The sequence below is a fragment of the Medicago truncatula genome, chromosome 3 (assembly GCF_003473485.1).
Source record: "Medicago truncatula cultivar Jemalong A17 chromosome 3, MtrunA17r5.0-ANR, whole genome shotgun sequence".
Lineage (NCBI taxonomy): Eukaryota > Viridiplantae > Streptophyta > Magnoliopsida > Fabales > Fabaceae > Medicago > Medicago truncatula.
This window is the reverse complement of record NC_053044.1, coordinates 21251667-21275198: the sequence shown is the minus strand read 5'-3', so window position 1 is coordinate 21275198 and position 23532 is coordinate 21251667. Positions and strand designations below refer to the sequence as shown.

Here is a 23532-nt window from a genome sequence, read left to right as displayed (position 1 = left end):
GAGCACAAAAATGGTTCAGAGCAAAGCTCATCAAAAAGTTAACTTAATCAAGTTAATTTAATGGGGCTCAGAGCCTAAAAATACTATACAACTACTACCCCTTTTGTCATCAATAAAAAGTAAATAAAACAAAAGAAAGTGTTTGTGTAAAACTGTAATTAACATGCGTATCAGAGCAAAAACAAATAAAAATACAACAATTATAATCAGAGCAAAAAATTGTAATTAGCATGAGAAATTTTCAATTGATTCAGAAGTAATGATAGACAAGTCAAAGTACAAAGTCAAAGCAATATAATACTTAAAACAAAATCTAAACAAGCAAAATTGGTGTGCAACTAAGGTTTGGCTAACTTAGACACTTGTTCCATTAAGTACTTAATTTGCTCAGACTGCTTCTTGAGTTCTTCTTGTTGCTTGTTTACCATTTCTTCCCTGGCTCTCAGTCTTCTTCTCAGCCCTTCACGAATTCTGTCAGCCCTTAAGATGTAGTCACTCTCTGGATAGAAAGGAGTATTGGCTAACAGAGGCACATAATCAAGTTCTTTCACTCTTGCAGCTTCATGAAGTTCATCCAACATTTTCTTCAACATATCAGAATGAGTTGAGATGCATTTTGTACTAAGTTGATCCAGCAACTCATTAAAATCCTTCTTCAGATCCATCCATTGATCAAGGTAGTGAATTGGGGGTACATGAACTGTTATGAGAAGAATCAGTCTCTGAATCTCATCACTTAACCTTATAAGCTCTTCATCAATATATTCAGATTCCAGGATGGTGTCTGGGATAGGTGTAGGTTCAGGGATGGTTGTTTGAGATGTAGAAGGTTGGTCAGAAGCTGTTTGTTGTTCAGGAGAAGTTAGATTGATGGTTGGTGATTCTGGTTGTTGTTCTTGTTGTCCTGGTTGTTGTGGTTGTCAGAAACAATGTGTTCAGGAACAGGTTGTTCAGGAACACTTTGCTCTTGGTCAGAAGCAACTTGTTCAAGAACAGTAGGTTCAGGAACAATTTGCTCAGGGACGGTTTGAGTTTCTGGTTGGTTGTTTGTTTGTTGGTTTTCCAAAACAGTCTTTTCAGGGACTGTTTTAGAGGCTTTTATGGGTGTTGGTTGCATTTCACCTCCTAGATGTTTTTCTAGGTTGTGACGTGTTGAGGTTTCTTGTTGTTGGGGGTCTTCTGAAGTTGCTTCTGAAACTACTTCAGAGGCTCTTTGTGGAGTTTGGTTATTTTGTGAGTTGGTTACAGGGTTGGTTTCTAGATGTTGGATACTAACAGGTTCAATCAAGGGTGATTGAAAGAAATGATCAGCAGGCAAATTCAATTTTTCACAGATTTTTATCCTCTGCTCAGAGAAATTGATTTGTGTCTGCTCAAAGTCTATGGTACCAGAAAGTTTAGATGTGGTAGGTTTGAAACCTGTAAGAAATTTACTAAGGTGCTGACTCAGAGGAACATCATCTGAGTCAGTGGAAGAAGATGAGGAGGGTGAAGATGGAAGGTCAGGAATCTGAATATTGACTTTAGCTTTAGTACCTGAAGAATGAGCTTCTGGTTGAGCAGCTTCTGAAGCTGGTTCTGAAGAAGTAGCTCCTGAAGCATGCTTACCTTTCAGTGCTTGTCTTAACAGAGCGGCTCCTTCCTTAAAAGTTTCTTCTGCAATCTCAGCAGCCAACGAAGCAATATCTGCAGCTTTCTCAGGAGCAAGCTCATACCCTGCTGCCTTGAGCTATTCATCTCTTTGCTTCTCATACTGTTTCCTCATTTCCTTCCTCCTTGCTATCTCAGCAGCAACATAATCTCTAGTTTCTTGCTCTTGTACAGGAGTGAGTCTGAAGCAAGGTGATTCCAAGGAAACAGGCTTCTGAGCCTTCTTCAACCTAGGATCAACTTCTTCTTTTCTTAGCTGTTCAGCAGCTTCCTTGATACGCTCCTGAATGCTTGTCTCTCCCTTTGCTCTTTTGCTTCTGATTGCATCAAGAGCATCTTCCCTTCTGGTAGCATCTTCATGAGGAGCAGCTTCCCCAATAACAACTTGAACATCTGGCTCTCTGTTTCTTTTCTTCTGGATAACTTTCTCAGAAGCAGAAACTGTTGAACCTTCTGTCTTGACAGTTCTAGCCTTTTTGGGTTTTGGTGCTGCAACCTCAATCTGAACAGATTTCTTTGACTTCTTGGAAGGTTTACTTTGAGTTTCTTCTACCAAGTATTCTTCCTTTGAAAGGGCCTTGCTTTTTGTTTTCCTGCTCTTGGCAACAGGAAGAACTCCTCCAAACATCTGCTCAGGTACATCCTTCAAGCTGATTTTCTCCTTGGTCCTTTCAAAATGCTCTCTGATGAAGTTCATTTGAACCTCCAAAGGGTCTTGCTTGCAGATAGGAGGAAAATCAGTCATTAGGGCTGATTTAACATCAGATTCTGTCAAATCTGTGCTCAGCTTCTTAAGATCCTTTACATCAATCAGACGCATGGACCTCAGAGTTTCTCCATTGATGATTTTCCCTCTAACAGTTCCCAACTGTTCATCAGTAAAGAAGTCCACCTCCTTCAGAAGTTTGAGAATGCCTCTTTGGTGAAAGATTTCAGAGAGAAGCCTCCGATAGGACACCCATCACCTATTCTTCTGCTGGCTCTCTTTGAGCTGTTGAACCATGTGCCTGAAAATGTATCTGGGCACATTTGCTTCTACACCAGTGATGAAGTAAGGAAGGAGGATCTTGTGCTCCAGTGAAGGCTGATCACTACCACCACCTTTTGGTAGCAGATTTTCGTTCTGCATCTTCAGCATCACTTTGGTGTGAGGTGACATATCAGAATAAGTGAAATTTTTGACTTTGTTGTAGAGAGTTTGATTTACAACATCATTCCAAGGGCTATCCTTCACTTTTGTAATGCCAACTTTATATTTCCCTCCAACTGGCCTTCTGAGAACGAAAGCTATAACTTTCTCTGTAATGCATACAGGAATCCCCATGATGCTTGACCTAATCTCAATCTGAGAGAATGGTTCCAATCCCATTTCCTTTCTGGATTTTCCTTCCAGTTCAGGATTGAAAAGCATTTTCCCAGCTTCTTCAACTTTTGAAGCTTCTATATCGTGAATGCTAGCCCTGACCCAGAAGTGTCGTACCAGTGACTGATAAGTTGGACCATTTAGAAGGTTGAACTAGCTTCTCAAGCCTTGAGTGTCGTAGAAATTCCTAATGTTACAGTTGTGAGCAGCCAAAGAGATGAAATCTACCGGACATTCAGATTGAATTCTTAAGTCCCATTCCTCCAAGGACATGGTCCTTCCCTTAATCTCGTAGGCAGGAGCCTCTTGTTGTTGCATGTTTGAAGATGATCCAGGTGCAGAACTAGATGAAGTCATTTTGATTGATTGAAGACGAAAAGGGTTTCTAGGGTTTGAGAGTTTCTTAGCAGAGAAGGTTAAGATGAAATGAAAGTGTGAGTTGTGAAGTGAGTTGTGTGTGTTTGTTTAAGTGTTTTTATCAAAACGTTTGCAATTCAAAAGAGACAAACAAACATAGCATTAATGACAAATTGGGGGCGCGTGTTAGTACGTTTAAAAGCATATAAAACATCATTGCCCTTTTTGTTATACTCCAATACAAATAGACCACTTCAGAAACTTTTCAGAAAACTAACCTTTGGTTAATGGGACAGCTGTTACTAAAAGTAACTGCCAACGATCCCACTAGCCTTGCTATTCAGAAGTAAAGAATACAGCTTCTGAAGTTTTAGTGCTGACGTCATCTTCAGAAGCACATTTTCCTCAGAACCTCAGTTAAGAGCTTCTGATGGACCAGATGCTTCTGAATAGACTTCAGAACCAAACTTCTTATTCAGAGACAAGCAAATTTTTTAATCAGACACAAAGTGCATGTTCAAATTTTTCTTTATAAAATCAAATCTTTCAACAGATAAAGGCTTTGTAAATATATCAGCCCAGTGATGCTCAATATCAATGAATTGTATATCTAAAATTCCTTTTTGAACATAGTCTCTGATAAAGTGGTGTTTGATCTCAATATGCTTGGCTCTAGAATGTAGAATTGGATTCTTTGACAAACAAATAGCAGCAGTATTATCACAAAAGATGGGAATACTGTTAGCATTAATCTGATAATCTTCCAACTGATGTTTCATCCAAAGTAGTTGTGTACAACAACTTGCAGCTGAAATGTATTCTGCTTCTACTGTAGACATAGCAATAGTTGCTTGTCTTTTGCTTGCCCAGGATATCAGATTCTCTCCCAGGAATTGACAATTTCCACTGGTTGATTTTCTTTCAATCCTATCACCAGCATAATCAGCATCATAGAATCCAATCAACTTGTAATCTAGGGATTTCCTATACAGGAATCCAAGATTAGTTGTTCCTTTCAGATACCTGAAGATTCTTTTAACTGCAGTTAAATGAGATTCTCTAGGATCTGATTGAAATCTTGCACACAAGCATACACTGAATAAAATATCAGGTCTAGATGCAGTGAGGTATAACAGAGAACCAATCATACCTCTGTATAGCTTTTGGTCTACTATAGTTCCAGTATCTTCTTTGCTTAAGGTGCAGGTTGGATGCATTGGAGTGTTCATCACTTTACAATCCTCTAGCTTGAACTTCTTCAGAAGCTCCTTTGTATATTTTTTTTGATGAACATTTACTCCTTCTTTGCTTTGGTTGATTTGAATTCCAAGAAAGAGCTTCAATTCTCCCATCATGCTCATTTCAAATTCATCCTGCATTAACTTAGAAAATTCCTTTCAAAGAGATGCATTAGTAGAACCAAATATTATATCATCAACATATATTTGCGCAATCGGAATGTCTTTCTTAAGAGTCCTTTTGAAGAGTGTTGTGTCAACTTGTCCTCTTTTAAAATCATTTTTAATTAAGAAATTACTTAGTCTATCATACCAAGCTCTAGGAGCTTGTTTCAAGCCATATAGTGATTTTTCTTAAGTTTATAAACATGGTCAGGATGCTTAAGATCCTCAAACCCAGGAGGTTGTTTGACATACACTTCTTCTTCAATGACACCATTAAGAAAAGCACTCTTGACATCCATTTGATATAATATTATGCCATGATTAACTGCGTAGGATAGAAGTAACCTGATTGCTTCCAATCTTGCAACTGGAGTAAATGTTTCAGTGTAATCAATGCCTTCTTGTTGACTGTATCCTTGTGCAACAAGTCTAGCTTTGTTTATGGTTACCTCTCCTTGTTCATTCAGCTTGTTTCTGAATACCCATTTTGTTCCAATAATGTTCTTCTGATAAGGTTTGGGTACCAGATCCCACACATCATTCCTTTGAAACTGATTTAGCTCTTCTTGCATAGCTAATATCCATCCATCATCTGAGAGAGCTTCTTCAACAGTTTTAGGCTCAATTATTGAAAGCAATCCTATCACAGATTCTTCTTGTCTGAAGTGAGATCTTGTTCTCCTAGGACTGTCTTTGCTTCCAATGATTAGCTCCTCAGGATGTGAAGATTTGTTCTTGAATTTCGGTTGAACCACATGCTGAGTGTTATCTTGAATGTCCTCATAAGCATTTTCATTCTGTACTACTGGACTAGGTTCTGCTTCTGAAATTGACTCAGCTTCTGGAATAGGTTCAGCTTCTGGACTTGATTCAGCTTCTGAATTCTTTTCAGTATCAGAAGGTTTATCAGATTCTGATGCATCTTCAGAATCAGTTGTACCTGCATTACTTTCACTTTGCTCTGGAGTTTTACTTCCAGGCTCTCTATCATCAAATTTAACGTGCATGGATTCTTCAACACAATGTGTTTCTGAATTATACACTCTGTATGCCTTTGACCTTTCAGAGTAACCTAAAAAGATTCCTCTTTGAGCCTTGGCATCAAATTTCTTCAGATAGTCTTTAGTGTTTAGAATGTAACAAGTACATCCAAACTGATGAAAGTAAGAGATATTGGGTCTTCTTCCTTTAAAGAGTTCATATGCAGTTTTCTCTAACATAGGTCTGATATAGATCCTATTTTGAATATAACATGAAGTATTAACTGCTTCTGCCCAGAAATGTTTAGCTAAATTGTTTTCATGGATCATGGTTCTGGCCATTTCTTGTAAAGTTCTGTTCTTTCTCTCTACAACCCCATTTTGTTGTGGAGTTCTAGGAGAAGAAAATTCATGGAGAATCCCATGTTTTTCACAAAAAGATTCAAATGGCTCATTTTCAAATTCTCCACCATGATCACTTCTGACTTTCATAATTTTCAATTCTTTTTCAGATTGTATTTGAGTGCAGAAGCTGCTAAACACTTCACATGCATAATCTTTACTTTTAATGAATTTTACCCAAGTCCATCTGCTGTAATCATCAACAATGACTAATCCATATTTACTTCCATATAAGGATGCAGTGTTAACTGGTCCAAAAAGATCAATATGGAGTAATTCTAAGGGTCTGGAGGTTGATACAATGTCTTTGGATTTGAAAGTACTTTTCACAATTTTCCCTTTCTGACATGCACCACAAAGTGCATCTGAATGATAATCAATGTTAGGCAATCCTTTGACAAGTTGTAACTTGCTAATTTTAGAAATTAATCTCCAATTAGCATGTCCCAACCTTCTATGCCATACCCACTTTTTATCATTCATTGACAGAAGGCAAACTACCTTCTGATCAGCCAGATCAGAGAAATTAATCTTATAGACATTTTCAACTCTCTTTCCGTTAAATGTAATGGATTTGTCATCCTTGTTGACTAGTGTGCAGTTGGTCTTACTGAACATGACATCATACCCATTGTCAAAAAATTGACTAATGCTCAATAGGTTATGCTTCAGACCATCTACAAGCCACACATTATTTATTGAAATGGAGGAATTACCAATAGTACCTGTACCAATGATTTTTCCAGTTTGGTTGCCACCAAACTTCACTTCCCCTCCATCTTTCATGGTAAGGGTAAAGAACAAAGCTTTCTCTCCAGTCATATGCCTTGAACACCCGCTGTCTAGGTACCATGATCTTTGTTTTTCTCTTGCCCTTAGGCACACCTGCAGTTTTAATCAATTCAGATTTAGGTACTCATATCTTCATGGGTCCTTTTGGGTTAGTTCTAGAGGTTTTACTTTTCCTCCCTTGTACCTTGGGGTGAGTGCTGAGTAGCTTCTGATCATTCAATACTTTAGGTTTAACACCTTTGGGTATTGTTTTCTCAGAAGCAGTAACTGCTTTGTTCTTCTGATCCTTTGGCTTTAGGATTTTAGATTCTGGTTTAATCAGACTCTGAGGAACAGGTTCTGATCTTTTCAGAATTTTAATCTTTGAAGTCTTAGGATCAGATTTTGGCATAACCTTAGACTTGAGGTTTTCTGGCTTTGATGTAATCTTAACCTTAGAACCAGAAGCTTCAGGTTCTGACTGAACAGTAGTTACAGCATCAGTACCTTCAGGCACAAAGGTGGATTTCAATCCATCCTTGATACAATCACAGTAGCTCTTGAGACTGTACTCTTTGGATTTCTCCTCAGAATATCCAATCCCTTTGCCATTGTTTTTGTATGTGTTGTAGATCATAGAAACTACTTTGCTTCTGTCTATGCCAGCCATAATAAAATCATCCAAGGCAATTTCATGTTTATTGTCTGAACCTTTATCACATTTTTCTTGTAGCTTCTGACAAAGAATCTTGAGTCTGTCTTCATATGTTGTTGATATGAAGTTAAACCCTTTGAGTTCTTCTTCAGAAGCTTTCAGTTCCAATAGAGTTGTTTTTTGTTGTTTCATTAAATCGACATATTTTTCTTTTAAATCAGACAACTCATTGGTTCTGTGTTCAAATAGTGATAAGAGTTCTTTTAGAGAATCAACAAGTTCTTGTCTGGGGATCTTGGAATATACCTTATTTTCATCTTCTGAATCTGATTCATCTTCTGATACTGCTTCTGATGATACTGTTGCCACTAACCCCATGGCTGCTTTTGCATCATCATCTGCTTCTTCTTTATCTAAACCAGATTCACTGTCCAGATCTTCCCAGGTCGCTATCAAACTCTTTTTGATTTGCTTTCTGAATTTGCTAGAGCTGAAGCTTGGTTTCTTGGGTCTGCTTTTAGACTTCTCCTTCTGAAGATCAGGGCAATCAGCAATGAAATGACCATGCTTCTTACAGTTGAAGCACCCCTTCTGATCTTCTTTCCTGGAGTTCTTATAGCCACCCCTCTTGCTCAAAAACTTCTTCTACTTCCTTGCCAGATACTCAAGTTTGTTAGACAGCATAGCCATCTTCACAGAATGATCTTCATCAGAATCTCCATCAGGTGATTCTTCTTCAGATTCACTGGCCTTGTAAGCTTTGGAAGATTTGGAAGACTTTCCTTTAGATGGTAGAGCAATAGATTTACTCTTCTTAGAGGACTCATGCTCATTCAGACTCATTTCATGTACCTTGAGGGAACTGACAAGATCTTCAACACTCAAAGTGTTTAGATCCTTAGCTTTCTCAATAGCAGTTACTTTGGGTCTCCATCTAGAAGGCAAGCTTCTCAGAATCTTGCTAACATGATCAGAAGTAACATAGCTCTTCTTCAGTATTTGCAGTCTAGATACTAAAGTTTGAAATCTTGAGTACATCTCCTCTATACTCTCATCATCCTTCATCTTGAACAGCTCATACTGATGAACTAGCATTAGGGCCTTTGCTTTTCTAACCTTCTTGCTTCCTTCGTAGTTGGCACGGAGTGATGCAAACATTGCCTTAGCAGTGGATTTATCACTCATCTTCATGTATTCAGTACGAGGAATAGAAGCAACAATAATCCCTCTGATCTTGTGATGCTTTTTATAAAGCTTCTTCTGAGCAGGAGTGTGTATTTTTCTGTCAATAGCAGCTCATTCTTCATCCAAATCCAAATCATCAACTCCATCTTCAAGAATATCCCATAGTTCTTCATCCAATCCCATGATATAGCTGTACATATTGGTTTTCCACCATGAAAACTCTTCTGGATCTCCATTGAACTTTGGAGCTTTTCCAGAATCTGATTTCCTTTCAGCAGTATCATAGTCATGTTTGACACTATTGTATTTTATAGAAGTAGTTGATTCCTCTCCATCAGACATGTTTTTCTTGGATCTTGATCTGTCACACGGTTAAGTGCTATGATAACAGAGCAAGCTCTGATACCAATTGAAGGTGAGAAAAACACAAGAAGGGGGGTTGAATTATGTTTTCTTTTTCTCTCAAAAGTTACTTCTTCTGATAATACTTCAGAAGCAGTTTGGGAATGCTTCTGATGTAATGACCAGAATCAGATATGCAGCGGAAAAGATCAAAGTAGAGAAAAGAAGAATATGACACAAGCAGTTATCCTGGTTCCTTCCACAAATCGGAAGTAGTCTAGTCCCCCTTGAACTTCCAAGGAGATTTCACTATAATCACAAAGATTACAAATGCTCAATACTCTCTAAGTATGAGACTTCTCAAAATGCTCAAGCACACAGGCAAGAGTCTTCCAATGCTCAAGCACTAAGCAAGAGTCTTCTAATGCTCAAGTACGCAGGCAAGAGTCTTCTGATCAAACAAAAAATACAGGGAAATATGTTTGACTTAAACACTTGATATACAATCAGTGGTGTTCACAATACAATACAATAAAGACTATAGACTTGTGAATTTCTAAGATGTATCAAATCAGTGCAGAAATTCAATGTGCTTTGATAGAATCAAATTGACAGAATTTTGGCGCTTTTTAACTTGTATATCTCTATCTCCAATCTTCAAGTCTTCACTCCTTTATATAGAGGCGTGAAAGAGACGTTGAGATGATTAGCACGTCTAAAGAGTCGTTGAGTTCCTTTGATCATCCACCAGTAATCCTTTGCCTGATTTGGGTGTAGTCCTTTGAAGAATTAGCTTCAAATTCATTCCCATCTTGAAGGAACAATTATGCAGGCATAGCTGTTGTCTTGTCTTGTAGCGTGGACAAAAACAGAGTAGTGGAGGTAGTGGTTGTAGACTTGTACTTTGTCAACTCTGTTAACGAAGGACAAGTACTCAGTGCTCTCCAAATGACCGTTGATACCTCACTTTCAATTCTTCGTTCTTCTTAGACGAGGTTGAAATGTTAAACAGCTACTTTGAATCTTCAGTTTGAATTTTACTGATCAAATGTAACTTCTGGTGATGATTTTGCTTATGATGAAAACCTTGCTTCTGATGACCTTCTGCTTCTGATGAGCTTCTGCTTCTGATGACGTCATCACTTCAGAAGCACTTCAGCTTCAGAAGCACTATTGCTTCAGACGCAGTTTTCTTCAGATGCTTTGAATTCCTTTGCTCTCCATTGTTCTTCCAAGACCTATTGAAATTACTTGACTTGCCTGTACACTTGAACAATTATTAGCAATAACCAATTGACAATTTTTAATACCTTGTTATCATCAAAACTCATTAAGGTTTATTGTGAAACATATTTTGTTCCAACACAATATGTTGAAACAAAATGTGTTTAACATTGCCACCTTGTGTTTAACATTGTTACATGTGTTATTTGTATTGATAATTGAGGGTATTTTTGAAAAGAGAAAAAGTCAACCTAAGAGAACAAAAAGGGTTATTTTCTTTATATATAGTATAAATTCATATCATTTTAAACCTCGTTTATGCAATATCCCTGTTAAGCGAGACAACTATTTTATTAGTATTATTATATATCTTAATATAAACAATGTATCAATTGTATATCGATAAAATTAATAGAACCTTTGTTATTTTATTTGATTACTAGTATGATACAATTAATATACTCATAAATTTTATCAAAAAACAATTACTTTAAATTGCATTGAAAAATAATTTACTATCCATAGTTTAGTGCCGCCTACTACCATCCTCTCTATCCAAATTCAAACCAGTTCTTACTGATGTGACCACGACTTCGTGGTCGTGTACAATCAACTCTCAAGGATGCGTCACCATCGAACCCTAACTAAGGCGCTCAACGTCGCATGATGCTAACATGGTGCGTCATCACCAACATCATCATTCCTTGCATTTGTGACTCTCAAAACGCATTTGTGTCGGTATTTTTAATTTGCTTATGTTTCTAGGTGTGGTGTATCTCGCATTTGGGTTCATTGTTGCATTTCTAGGTCGTGTTTCTCACATCTCGGTTCACTATTCTTTTCCCATCTATGGGTTGCTGACCACGCTTCTGCCCATTGATCTAATTTGATATACCCCTTTTTTGATCTGACCTTTGTTTGTTTTGTGAAACTTGGTTTTAGTCGGTTCATATGCTTCATAACCCATTTAGTGTTTAAAGTGAAGCATCGTCATCTCTGCAACCTAGGCTACCATCTTCATTGGGATTTTTTTCTTGGGATTGTAAGCTTCACGATCTAGACGATTTATGATGTGATGTTGTTTTTGTTGTTTAGTTTGTTGGTGTAATTGTTGGGTTTCTTCCTTCATATTGGCTTTAGACTCTTTGGCTCGAAAGAACTTCGGCTTCACGCTCTATATGCTTTCTTGTGTTTCAACTCATTTGATGGTCGTCGATGCTTGTTGTTGTCGGCTTTACCGCATTTAGTTGTTGGTTAGTATGTTTGCTTCAATGTTGGTGGACGGGTTCACTCGACCATTTTCAAGATCTGGGTTATGTTTTCTTGGGCCCGTCTCTAGTTTGGTGATCTTGAACGTTCACACGCCATATATTTTTTTGCAATCTAGTTTCATGCCCATACGCTCGTTTGATGGGTTATGCTCATGATCGGTGCTCGTTAGCTTCAAATCTTATTTTCTACTCGCTAGTATTGTATGTTTATAATATTCCCATCAGGGTTTCTTGAACTTTTGTGTATTTTAGCTTTGTTTGTACTATCAGTTAGGGTGTGTCGATTTGGAGTGTGAGGATTTTTCCAGCCAATATTTATATTTTTTTATTTTAATCTACTATATCGTTCCCTTAAAACCAAGAAAATAAAATACTCCTGTGTTTGTTGCCATACTTTCATTTGAGTATTGTTTTTCTACTTCGCACAAATCTATACAAAAAGAGGTATCAATTTCGGTATCTACTAATATGATCAAATATTTTTGAAAAATAAGATTAAAACTCTTTTTATAATGTTCTATGAGGATAAAAGCGTTTTTAAGTTGATACCTTGTTCGACGCATGTCGAGAAGATAATGTGCTTCTTCTCAAGGTAAAACATACAACTAATATGTAAAAAAGAAATATTGCATTGATATACATGTAATAGGTAGGATATGCTAAACATGGAGCATGATGAAAGATCAACGTGGCCATTTACTTACTGCACAAGAGTACAAGATGCCTGAATTGAACACAGAATGTATCAAACTGATATTTTGTTTCCCTTGAAGAAATTTTGCACTGAAGGTAGCATTATTTTGTGTCATTTATTTTAAGATTTTTGTTTAATGCACATTAACAGAATAAAAGTTCAGATCAAAATTTTATCAACTAAATTTACAATGTTATTTCTTCAAAACTTTCATGATTGTCCCTGACTTCCCCTATATGATTCATAAATTTAGAAACTATCAAACTTCAACCATTGGACCTTTATTTAAAAAAAAAAAAAAAAAACATCATAGTACATTGGATTTCTATCTAGCAATTGCTTATGACTTTTGGCTAAATCAACAAAGGAGCTTCACCAACAAGCTTGATCTCCGATAGCTGCTGGAAGTTCAATCGAGGTCGCTCCCAAATCGCTGCTTGATAGACATTCACTTTCTCTCCATCCATGGACTTCAATGTTACGTCATAAAAGTTTCCATAAGTCAAGTACTGCTTTGAATCTATACCCTTCACAAACTTCAGATTTAAGTCCTGCATCAGGTTTAAAAAAAAAAAAAAAAATTAACTACATGATGTGGGCAAATATAAATAACAAGTGAATTCATACTTTATCTTAGTTTTAAGCCTCTGCAGATACACAGGAATGTTGAATAGTTTGATAATGTTGTGTTTCTGCCATCTAACAGGAAAATTGCTTTTCTCAAACAACCATTTGCTCTCAAGCAACATTAACATACGAAAAATGCCCCAGCTGCAGTTAACTGTCATTGTCTCTGACTAGACAGTAATTAACTGCCACCGGCTACATGAGAGGAACTTAACGGCAGCTGCGATTTGGACATATTCCAAAACTGAAAAACATGCAATTCATATGTTTAAAATTTTAAAAACTCAACCAAACTCCCTCAGTTTTTTTACAAGTGTTCCTAAATCTATTGCAATCAACATTTTTGTTTTATTTTTTACTTATGTTGAATTAAAATGGTGAAATGTTAGTGTTTAGGGTTTAATGAACTATTGATTTTTTTGTTAGCTTTTTATCATACATTTATATGTTTTTCAGATATGAGAGGACCGTGTACTCCGCAACATTGGACATGGGAGTAAGGTAGACGATCTTGCACATCCTTAAAATACTCTCGATCATGTTTCTAGTCTTTATCCTTTGCTTCAGACAGGGTTCCATAGTCTGAGGCATGCTATGCTTACTGCCCAATCTGGGAGGTGGCATGAGGAGAATAGTAGTTTCCATTCGCTAGTGGGGGAGATGATCGTCACATGGATGATATGGAGTGTCTACTACGCATCCCAATTGAAGGGATAATGTTGAGTCATGATAAAAAGGTCACTCGAGATAACGGAGTTGAATTTATGATTGAGTTGTTGGGAATTTCGAGTGTGTTGTTTTGGCAATATTTCCAAGCTTTTCGCTTTGGGACCAAGTTCTTTTTTCATTTGATTATTTGCATTAGCTTCTGGTTGGAACTGTAGTAGGTTGCTTTTTATTAATAGTTTAGTGTTTCTTTCATTTATCTACCTGCTAGTTGCATTGTTTGTATTAATATTTCAACAATGATATTGATAGGATACATAAAATATGGAGCGATTATGTGGTAACTCAACTAGTTCTAGAAGCAAATATAATGTACCTTAATCTCTTAATCTAAAATGATCTAATGTATGGGGTAATAGTTTGTTACGGTGCACTTGTCTTATTGTGGGTGTATGGAGTAATATTGAGTATCTTAGGGTGCATTTGTTTTATTGTGGGTGTGCATTTACGTAATCATTGTATGGTCACGTATCAATGAAGAGTTTTAGTATCTTTAGTTTTTTTATATCATTGGTTAGAGTAATTTAGTACTTGGTGATGATATTCATCACCTATCACATATTTAGACATTCTTTCTTTTTCGACACAATCATTCTCTCAACTTTCCCTTCTATCTCTCTATTTCAATCACATCACAAACATCCGTTATGATTCCATATACACCCAAAAGGAAGAAACAGGCACCACCTAAACGTGGGGAACCGCACATTCATCCCTATCTTCAAGTATAGAGCTTTCAGAAATATAAGCCCCACGCGCCGCCCCCAATAATAGTAAACCAACCAGATAACCATTGAATGGTTGTTGTGGAAAAGAGGGACAAATAGAGCTATGAATAACACCTCAAGGACAACTCGATAGACATGACCAAAATATCAACCTAGAACTTCATCGTTTCGCTCCTTCTCGAGTTGAGTGTTCTTTTTGTGCTTATTTCAAGTACACATATCATATCTATCACATCCCTCTATTTCTTTCTCTTAATAGGTACAAATGTGTATGAATTTCTATAGATAATTTTTCGTAGGGTTTAGTCTAGCAGCAAAGTACTTCTTGTGCTTTCGATTGAGAGTTGATAAATAAATTTGGACGATTCCAAAGAGAAAAAATAATAATAATAACAATAATAATCTAGAATTTGATATTGTGTTCATCAACAGCAAAACGAGCCAATTTATCGGTGGTAGGTGGATCGATTGGATTCAACTTCTTCACTACGGTTGAGGTCGTTAGGTCTTTATGGCTTTGCTCTCCTTGTGAAAATCCTGAAGGAGCATCACAACCACGCTTGAATTCTGTTAGCAGAATCCCCTTTGGCTGACATAACCGCGCCCGAATTTCTGCTTTGTAGACATTCACCGTCTCTCAATCCTTGGCCTCGAATGTGACATGATACAACTTTCCTCCAACAATATACTGCTTCAAATCTACACCCTTAACAAACTTCAGATTTGAGTTCTGCATTAGCTTTTATAAAAAATAAAAATAATTAAATGATGTGAACAAAATTAAATCATGTTTTAATCCTCGAATTCCCAAATATAGATTCTTTTATAACCTAAAGTTCTGGTCTGAAATAAGTAAACTCATATCAAGATATTACAACTTAGAATGAAGAATTAACAATGATAGTACATTGACCGATTGGAGCTTAACCAAAAGCTTAGAACATTAAGACATAAACAATTCCATACAGAAGAAAAATGTGAGAAACGGAAGAAAAAGAACCTCTTTTTTATTGTAATTAGCAATAGCAAAAATTATCATAAAATTATCATATGCATTTTCTGAAAACTACTCTTCAGAATTAGTAAATGTAGTGTTGGATGAATCATAAGATTGTGAGTGTGTGGAATTAGTATGAGATAAGTAACAAAAATCATTTTCGTTCGACGAGATCATTTTGTTCTGGTGTGTAAGCAAGATGTTGCTGTAAGCAAGATGGTTCATAAACTCATTAGAGGTGATTTCACCACCGCCATCACTTTAAAATATTTTGATCTTTCTGTCAAAATGTTCAAAAAAAAAAGTTTGAAATTTAAGAAAGCTTGTATAACAATAAGATTTATTTCTCAAAGGATATACAACAAAAATTACATATTACTGGAATGTTTGAGAGGAAATTGTGGGTATTAGTCCCCACAAATCATTTAACTTTGTGGGTAAGAATGAGAGTTTGACTATGTGTGTGTGAAACTGTGGGTGGATATGAATTTTTTTTATGCAAATTCCTTAAATGGGAATTATTTATTTATTTTTTGTTTTATTTATATGCATATGCTCTTGTCTCATTGTCATATTTAGAGTAAAAATTCATAACAATGGTTTTAAAACTAGACTACAATTACACTAGAAAAGGGATTAGAAATCTTGAATTAATTAATTTATCTGTGTAATTCTTCCAAATTAGACAACAATGACATGTTAATTACATATATTAGACTATTCATTTTTTTTTTATTTTTTTTTTTGTAACCAAAAAAAAAGACTATTCATTTTGTTATTATATTTAATTAAACATCTTATATTAGAACGAAAGAAAAGTTTAATTCTTAGTTATTATGCATTATCTGATAGTATAAATAATTTAATTATAATTTGTGCAATGTTGTGATTAATTCACACAGCGATAACCATAATCTATATCGCAGCACTCATTACTGTCGAAATCGCAACAACCTTAACGCGACCTCGACGACTGCAACCACCACGACCGTTATTTAAAACCTTAAAAAAAACTACAAACATAGTCCATTGGATTTCTATCTAGCAATTGCTTATCGCTTTTGGCTAACTCAACAAAGGAGCTTCACCAAAAAAATGGAACTGCGATAGCTGCCCGGAGTTCAAACAAGGTCGCTCCCAAATACTAGCTTGATAGACATTCACCTTCTCTCCATCATTGGCCTCCAGTGTAACGTGATATATATAGACATTCGATAACCGTTTTGAATCTATACCCTTCACAAACTTCAGATTTGCATTCTGCATCAGGTTTTAAAAAAAAAAAAAAAAAAAGTTAAATAAATGATGTGGACAACTATATATATATAAAATAAGTGAATTCATATTTGAGTAAATAAACAATTAACCCTGATATTAACAAAACTTTAATTATTCTTCTTGAAATTGCACAACGTTAATCAATTTACTCTTCCGTCAAATTCTTCTGTTAGTCAACATGATGTTTCGCAAATAAAATTGAGAGTCTTGGGTATCTCCAAACCAATATCCATTCCAAATAAAATGGGCTTAATTACCTTTTTGGTCCTCTAACTATTTATGTATTTATGTGGATACCCATAAATAGTTAGAGGACCAAAAAGGTAATTTAGCCAATAAAATGCCTACTTATTTTTCATTTGATTTCCCTATTTATTCAATAACTTCTTAATAGTAACTTCCTAATAACATATTAACTGCATCCTAATAACATAATAATCAGATGTCTAACACATAATAATAACACTACAAAGTAAAGTCATAATATATAGCTGGCTAATCCAGATTTGTATCCATGTATGCAATCCTACCTAATAGTATTTTGAATCGCTTTTTTTTCTATCAAAACAATGCTGAATTGAAATTCTTTTTGGAATTCTAGCTTATGAATCCCAACATAGGTCTCAAACACATCAATATTGCCAAATGGTGTTAGCCTCCATAGGGTAATGTTTATGTTGATTGTCACATGCTCATTGTATTCACAAATTTACAAAGAACTATTGAGTTTGGATTTCCATATCTAATAAAGTATTACATAGTGGTTTTGGCCTAGTATATTGTTTTGGTTTTTGTTATCTAAAATATTGGATTGTTATAAAGGATCCAGATGTTAATTGTAATATTTCATTGTAATATTGTAGAGTTTAAAGCGATATAACAATCAAAGTCGTACAATCTTGCGATTCAATAAGCCACCATCGATCTGGAGCGGGTTGAAGATCGGAAACTACGATAGATCGTGCGGCGCGCCGAGGAAATGCGGTAGATCGTTGGAATCGTCGTTTTTCTACGAATCTGGGAAGGTTTTCGGCCCGTTTCAGAAACTAATGACCCAACCCCATTCGGATTTGACCCTATCTTCTAATTTATTTATTTTTCCTCTTCAGTTTCATAATAAAAACTCATTTATTGGTTAAAAAAACATAAAAGCTTATTTATGATTTGGTTGCCCCAATGGATGTTGAAATGTCACGCAATAAACGTACCTGCTAATTACTTGCTATTCTTTAATTATTTTTTCCTTTTTTAATGCTTTTTTTTAGAGGACTTTTTATTTTTTACTCTAATTTGCTAAGTGTACTCTCTATTTTAAGTTATTTGATTGTTTTTAGCCTTAATAAATCTTATATTTAATATATTAATTCATCTATATTTTAGTAGTTATTTTTCTAACAAATTATTTTAATAGTTAATACTATTGGTTATTTATTTAACATATTAAAATAATATCGTTTAATAATATAATACTATATACTCAGTAATTTTAATTATTTTTCTTAATTATAATTTTGTTTTTTGTGAGATCTTACGATCTTTGTTATGATTTGCGATTTTTCGATACCCAAGCGATATTACGTGAGATCTTGATTTTGACAACCATGCTTCAGGTGGAATTTGCAAAACATCCTGTTGACTAACAGAAGAATTTGACAGAGGAGGTAAATTGATAAACCTTTGCAATTTCAGAGGGGTAATTGAATTTTTGTTAATGTCAAGGAAGATAATTGACGAAATTTACAATTTCAGTGAATAATTGCCTATTTACTCATTCATATTTGATGTTAGTCTTAACCTTCTACAGATACATAAAATGATCAAAGTTTGAAAATGTCGTGTTTTTTTACATTCTAGGATAGGTAGCAATAGGGCGGCCCACTTGCTTGCAAAGATGGCTCATGTTGATGTTGAGAGATATTGGATGGAAATTTCTCACCTCACTTCTAAAATTACTCATTAACTATACTAGCAGTTAACTGTCGTTCAACATTTTTAGCGGCAGTTAAATGCCGTCGAGGACTTTGGTTTAATCACTTTTTAAGTCAGTTCGACCAATCTTAAAAGTGTCTAAAGACAGTTAATTGTCGCCAAAAATTCCGAGCGGCAGTTATTGGCCATTGGTGTAGTGAATGCCACTCAACATTTTCTTATTGGAACGAAGAATAGTCCAATGAGATCCAAGCTCAATTGTACTTTGAGAAGCCTGTTTGTTAGTTAATATTTTTTTACGATTTCGATAAATAAAACCCTATACTCTGCAAGAATAGAGGCTCTCGAAATCTAGAGTTCAAAGGGCATTTATTTAGGGAGGAGTGAGTGGAGGAAGAAAGATTAATTGGGTGAAGTGAAAAAAATGGCATGTTAACCTAATGATAACGGAGGTATAGGAAAATAAATATGTGAGAGCGGTTAATTTGAGTCTTCTATCTAATTGGAGATGAAGACTTCTTGATCGTATGTTGTGGAAAGAAGTGTTTGTGGGGAAATATGGGGAATGGATTTTGAGTAGAGTGATTTGGGAGGATAATCTTTTCAATGGTGTGCATCAAGTTGGTGAGAAACATTTGTACTTTAGATGTAGCAGTCAGGGGTTGGTCCATGGGAAAACTAGTTTTTAAGCTCGAGAGGTGGATTGGAAGTGCATCTCTTCGCAATCAATTCCTACGATTGTTTTATTGATTTCTTCAAAAGGAATCTACCATATGTGATTTGAGGGCCTTTGAAGGAGGAGTGTCGAGATGAGTCTTTATCTTGCGGAGGATTTTGAGGGCCTTTGTATATAAAGTACCGCATACGTAAAAATTTAAAAGACAAGATAAAGCACCTTTTTGTTTTTGATATTGTGTTGATCAACAGCAAAACGAGCCAAGTTATTGATGGTAGGAGGATCGATTGGATTCAACTTCTTCGATTTTGTTGTGATCGTTAGGTCTTTGCAGCTTTGCTCTGTTTGGGAAAATCCTGCCGCCCATATACTAGCCGCCTTTGCTTTTAAATTTAGGAAAATACTAGACAAAACACTCTTAAATTCTGGAAACTTCTCCGAGTCAACAGAAGAAGCATCACCATCAAGCTTGAATTCTGTTAGCAAGAACCCCTTTTGCTGATATAACCGCTCCCGAACTTCTGCTTTATAAACATTAACATTCTCTCCATCCTTGGCCTCCAACGTGATATGATACAACTCTCCCACAACAGAGTACATCTTGAAGTATAAACACTTGACAAACTTCAGATTTCCGTTCTGCATTAGTTTTTTTTTTTTAATTATTAAATAATGTGAGCAAAATCAAATGATTGGAAACAATGTATCAAGGATTTTATAAGCTAGAGTTCAGCTGAGAGATAAGTAACGTCAGATGATGATATTATAACCAAGTATCAAGGAAACAATGTTTTGCTCCATACAATTGGAACTTAACCAAAAGGTTACAACATTGATATATAAACAATAATTCATAGAGAAGAAAAAATGTGAGAGACAAAAGAAAACAAACCTCTTTCTTATTGTATTCATCAATAGCAAAACAAGCCAATTCCTTAGTGGGATCAACTGCAAAACAAGCAAAGCTAAATCTTTAAATACATTCTTCTATTAAACGTTAACCATTAGAATATAATATATAAAACTGTATTCTTATTCAAAATGAAAGAAATCAATTTAGAAATTGCATCACCAGCAAGCCTGAACTCCGTTAGCTCCTCCTTGTTTAAGGAAAATCAACCCTTGGAAATCAAGTTCAATGTTCAACCGAATCACATGCCTCAAAGAAAATTGATGAGCAAACCAAAGAGTTAAGGCAGAACAATACTCTTATGAGGCAAGGAAAATCAACCACGGGAAACAAAGTTCAAGGATCAACGGTAGATCGACAAGCCTGCAAGAACAAAAAATATATTCCAAAATGTCCCGCTTTGGCACTTGATGAGTATATTGAAATGAGGAAGGAACAACATGTCATAGAGGAAGCTGGTGATGAAGATATAGAAGAAAATGAAATGGAAGATGATATGGAGAATGATATCAACTATGAAAGTGATGAAATTGAAGGAGCCGATGAAAATGAAGTTGAAGGTAATATATTAATAGTTTTGATTGTTGGTATGCTCGTGTAAAGTAGAAATTGGATATGAATATTTGCATAGTTGTTTAATTTTTTAATTACTATAATGAGATGAATTACTATTATGTGCTTTATGCGCAGGATTAATAAGAAAACGAAAACGAGGAAAGACTTTATGTAAGAATATTCATGCTCGAGATTTCAAAAATAGACAAGAGATCACGTTGAATGAAGAAGGACAACCAATTGGACCAGATGAAAAGAGAGTGGCTGAACTTAGTAGTTTTTTGGGGACAGTAGCAAGAAGTGCAGATTTATGTCCTCTCACCTTCAATAATTGGAAGGCTTTGGTTAAGACTTGGAATGATGAAGAAATCGATCCAGTCTGGGAATATGTCAATGTATTTATCTTTTTATTTGAATGTGTGTGTGTGTGAGCTAGAATGCTTTAATGAATATATATATCTTTCTAAATGTGTCTGTTATTTTCACAGGAAAAATACATCATCCCAGAGAAAGGAAAGAAGGATGTATTTGCTATTGTAAGTGATGCTTGGAGACGATACAAATACTTGATTAAAAAGAATCATTTTACCAAGTACAAAACCATGCGCGAGCGGTTAAAAAATCGTCCAGAAGAGGTACCGGAAGAAGACTTTAAGAAGTTATTGGTGTATTGGAGAGATAAAAACAGTCAAGTAAGATACAATTACTATTTCGTATATAATATCGTTGTCGCACATTCAGAATTTAATAAAAGAATTATACTTTAATTCATGCAGGAAGTAAGTCTGCAAAATGCTCAAAATATTGCTCAACTGAAATGGAGACATCGAACGGGCAATAAAGCCTTTGCTGTTATAAGAGAAAAAATGGTATTGTTGTTTAAATTTTTGCAAGTGAATATTAAATTCCGCTACCTCATTGATATTCTAAAAATCTTGTCATGCTTGGTTTAGCGTGTAAGTAATGAAGATAAAGAGCCTCCCAGTCAAGCGGAAATGTTCATTGCTACACGTCAAAGTAAGAAAGGAAAAGAGCTGGATCAAGAAACCAATACTGCAATTGTGAGTTTTTTTCTAATACCTTTTAATTTGTTGGTGTCTTGGCATGGCTGGATTTAATTTTAGACTGTGTTGTGTGTTTTGTTGTTTGTTATTGGCGAATTGAGTTTGATTTGCTTCATAGTTTGTATGGTTGGCACTTTGGCTTTGGTAGACTCAATATGCATTGTGCATTGTGGCACTCTGGTTTTGTAGTCATATATCTTGTTTTGATGTTGATTTTGGTAGTTGTTTAATATTTGTAGGATATGATAAGAATTATGTTTTTGAGTATTTGTATTGATTTACGACCCCGGTAGTTTTCACCATGATATGTTTGGTTAGTAGTGAAGCGTTAATATATTTATTTAATGCTATTGTTTCATGTATGTTAGATAAAGCTTCAAGACTTAATTGAGAAACATGGGAAGCCTTCTGAAGAAGCCTTTCAAAGTGTATGCGGCAAAGAAAAACCTGGCAGACTTCGTTGCCACGGAAGAACTACAACTATGACTCTATTGAAGAGAAATGAAGAAATTGCAAGACTTAGAAAAGAACATAATGATGAGGTAAAACAATTTAGGGATCAGATACAAGAAATGGAAGAGAAACGGCGTAAGGAAACAAAAGCAATGGAAGGAAAAATTCAGATTCTTCTTAAGGCCATGTTGAGTCAAAACACCACTGGGTTGGATACAGAGGCTTTGGCAGATTTGATAACAACTTCTACAGCTGATGCTAAGAATGTATTGCGTTCTTCTACGTCAATATTTGCTCAAGATGATAATGAGGTAAGATTGAACTATAATTTCTACCTTCTTGTTTCTTTCATACAATATTTTAAATGTATTATATGAAAACTGTGTTATGTTTTTTAAGACTTGATGTATTGGTTGTATAATTTTGTGTTAGTGTTTAACATATTACAAATAAATTGTAATGATACATAATGAAACACAATTTGAAGAAAAAATAATGATGGACAAAGAAATAGAGTTAGTGCGGTGTTGTGGTGGCAAATGTTGATTGTTGTATTTGTTGGTTGTATAATTTGATGCATGCATTTATCATTTTATGGAAGTTTTTATTTATAAGAAGTTTGTGTGTGTGTGTATATATATATATATATATATATATTATATATATATATATATTGAACACTTTACTTTTATTTTGTAGATGAATAATGATGATATCAATGAAGAATTTGAAGATTTGGAAGCACAAGATGAAGAGATATAGATGTGTGTTTATATATATATATATATATATATATATATATATATTTTAAAGATGTTCATTGTGATCAAAGATAAACTTAATCTATTCATTAAAGATTAACAAAACAATATATTTTGATCTATATTTAACAAAGTATTTCTTTTTGTTAAATAGTTGTTTAATTCGAGATATTACATGTAAAAAATTGCATGAATATTATTGTTTAAGTTGGATTATAATTATTACAAGGTTTCAAAAAAGTGTAAATCACGTGACCAAAATAGTGGGTCCACAAATTTTTTTTTAAAAAAATCCATTCTTTATTGAAACGGTGAGAAACCGTTGTGGAAGCTTATAAAATTATTTATATAAGAACGGATTTCTAATCCTCCACGTACCAGAACCGTTGCAAATGCCAGTAAAAAACCGTTCTCTAAAGTTTTATTTCACTACGGATTTTAAATGAAAACGAATGAAAAGCGTAGCTTTATAGAACTTTGAAAACCGTTTTACAAAGTTAAGATAAGACTACGGTTATATTTTATCCGTGG

The 23532-nt window shown here is 35.0% G+C and overlaps 2 protein-coding genes across 2 annotated transcripts; one reads left to right on the top strand and one right to left on the bottom strand.

Moving 5' to 3' along the window:
* Window positions 1-12650: 12650 nt before the first annotated feature.
* On the bottom strand, window positions 12651-19858 carry LOC120579546 (multicystatin). The gene is made up of 2 exons (XM_039831969.1): window positions 19478-19858; window positions 12651-12848 (listed from the first exon to the last, which is right to left on the bottom strand). Exons 1-2 carry the CDS (start codon window positions 19856-19858, stop codon window positions 12651-12653), a joined length of 579 nt encoding a protein of 192 aa, XP_039687903.1.
* Window positions 19859-20371: 513 nt separating this feature from the next.
* LOC120579319 (uncharacterized) lies at window positions 20372-23180 on the top strand. The gene is made up of 7 exons (XM_039831272.1): window positions 20372-20728; window positions 20859-21118; window positions 21212-21415; window positions 21500-21592; window positions 21677-21784; window positions 22156-22551; window positions 22940-23180. The coding sequence occupies exons 1-7, from the start codon at window positions 20470-20472 to the stop codon at window positions 23000-23002; spliced, it is 1383 nt and encodes a 460-aa protein (XP_039687206.1). The 5' UTR covers window positions 20372-20469; the 3' UTR covers window positions 23003-23180.
* The last annotated feature ends 352 nt before the right edge of the window (window positions 23181-23532 follow it).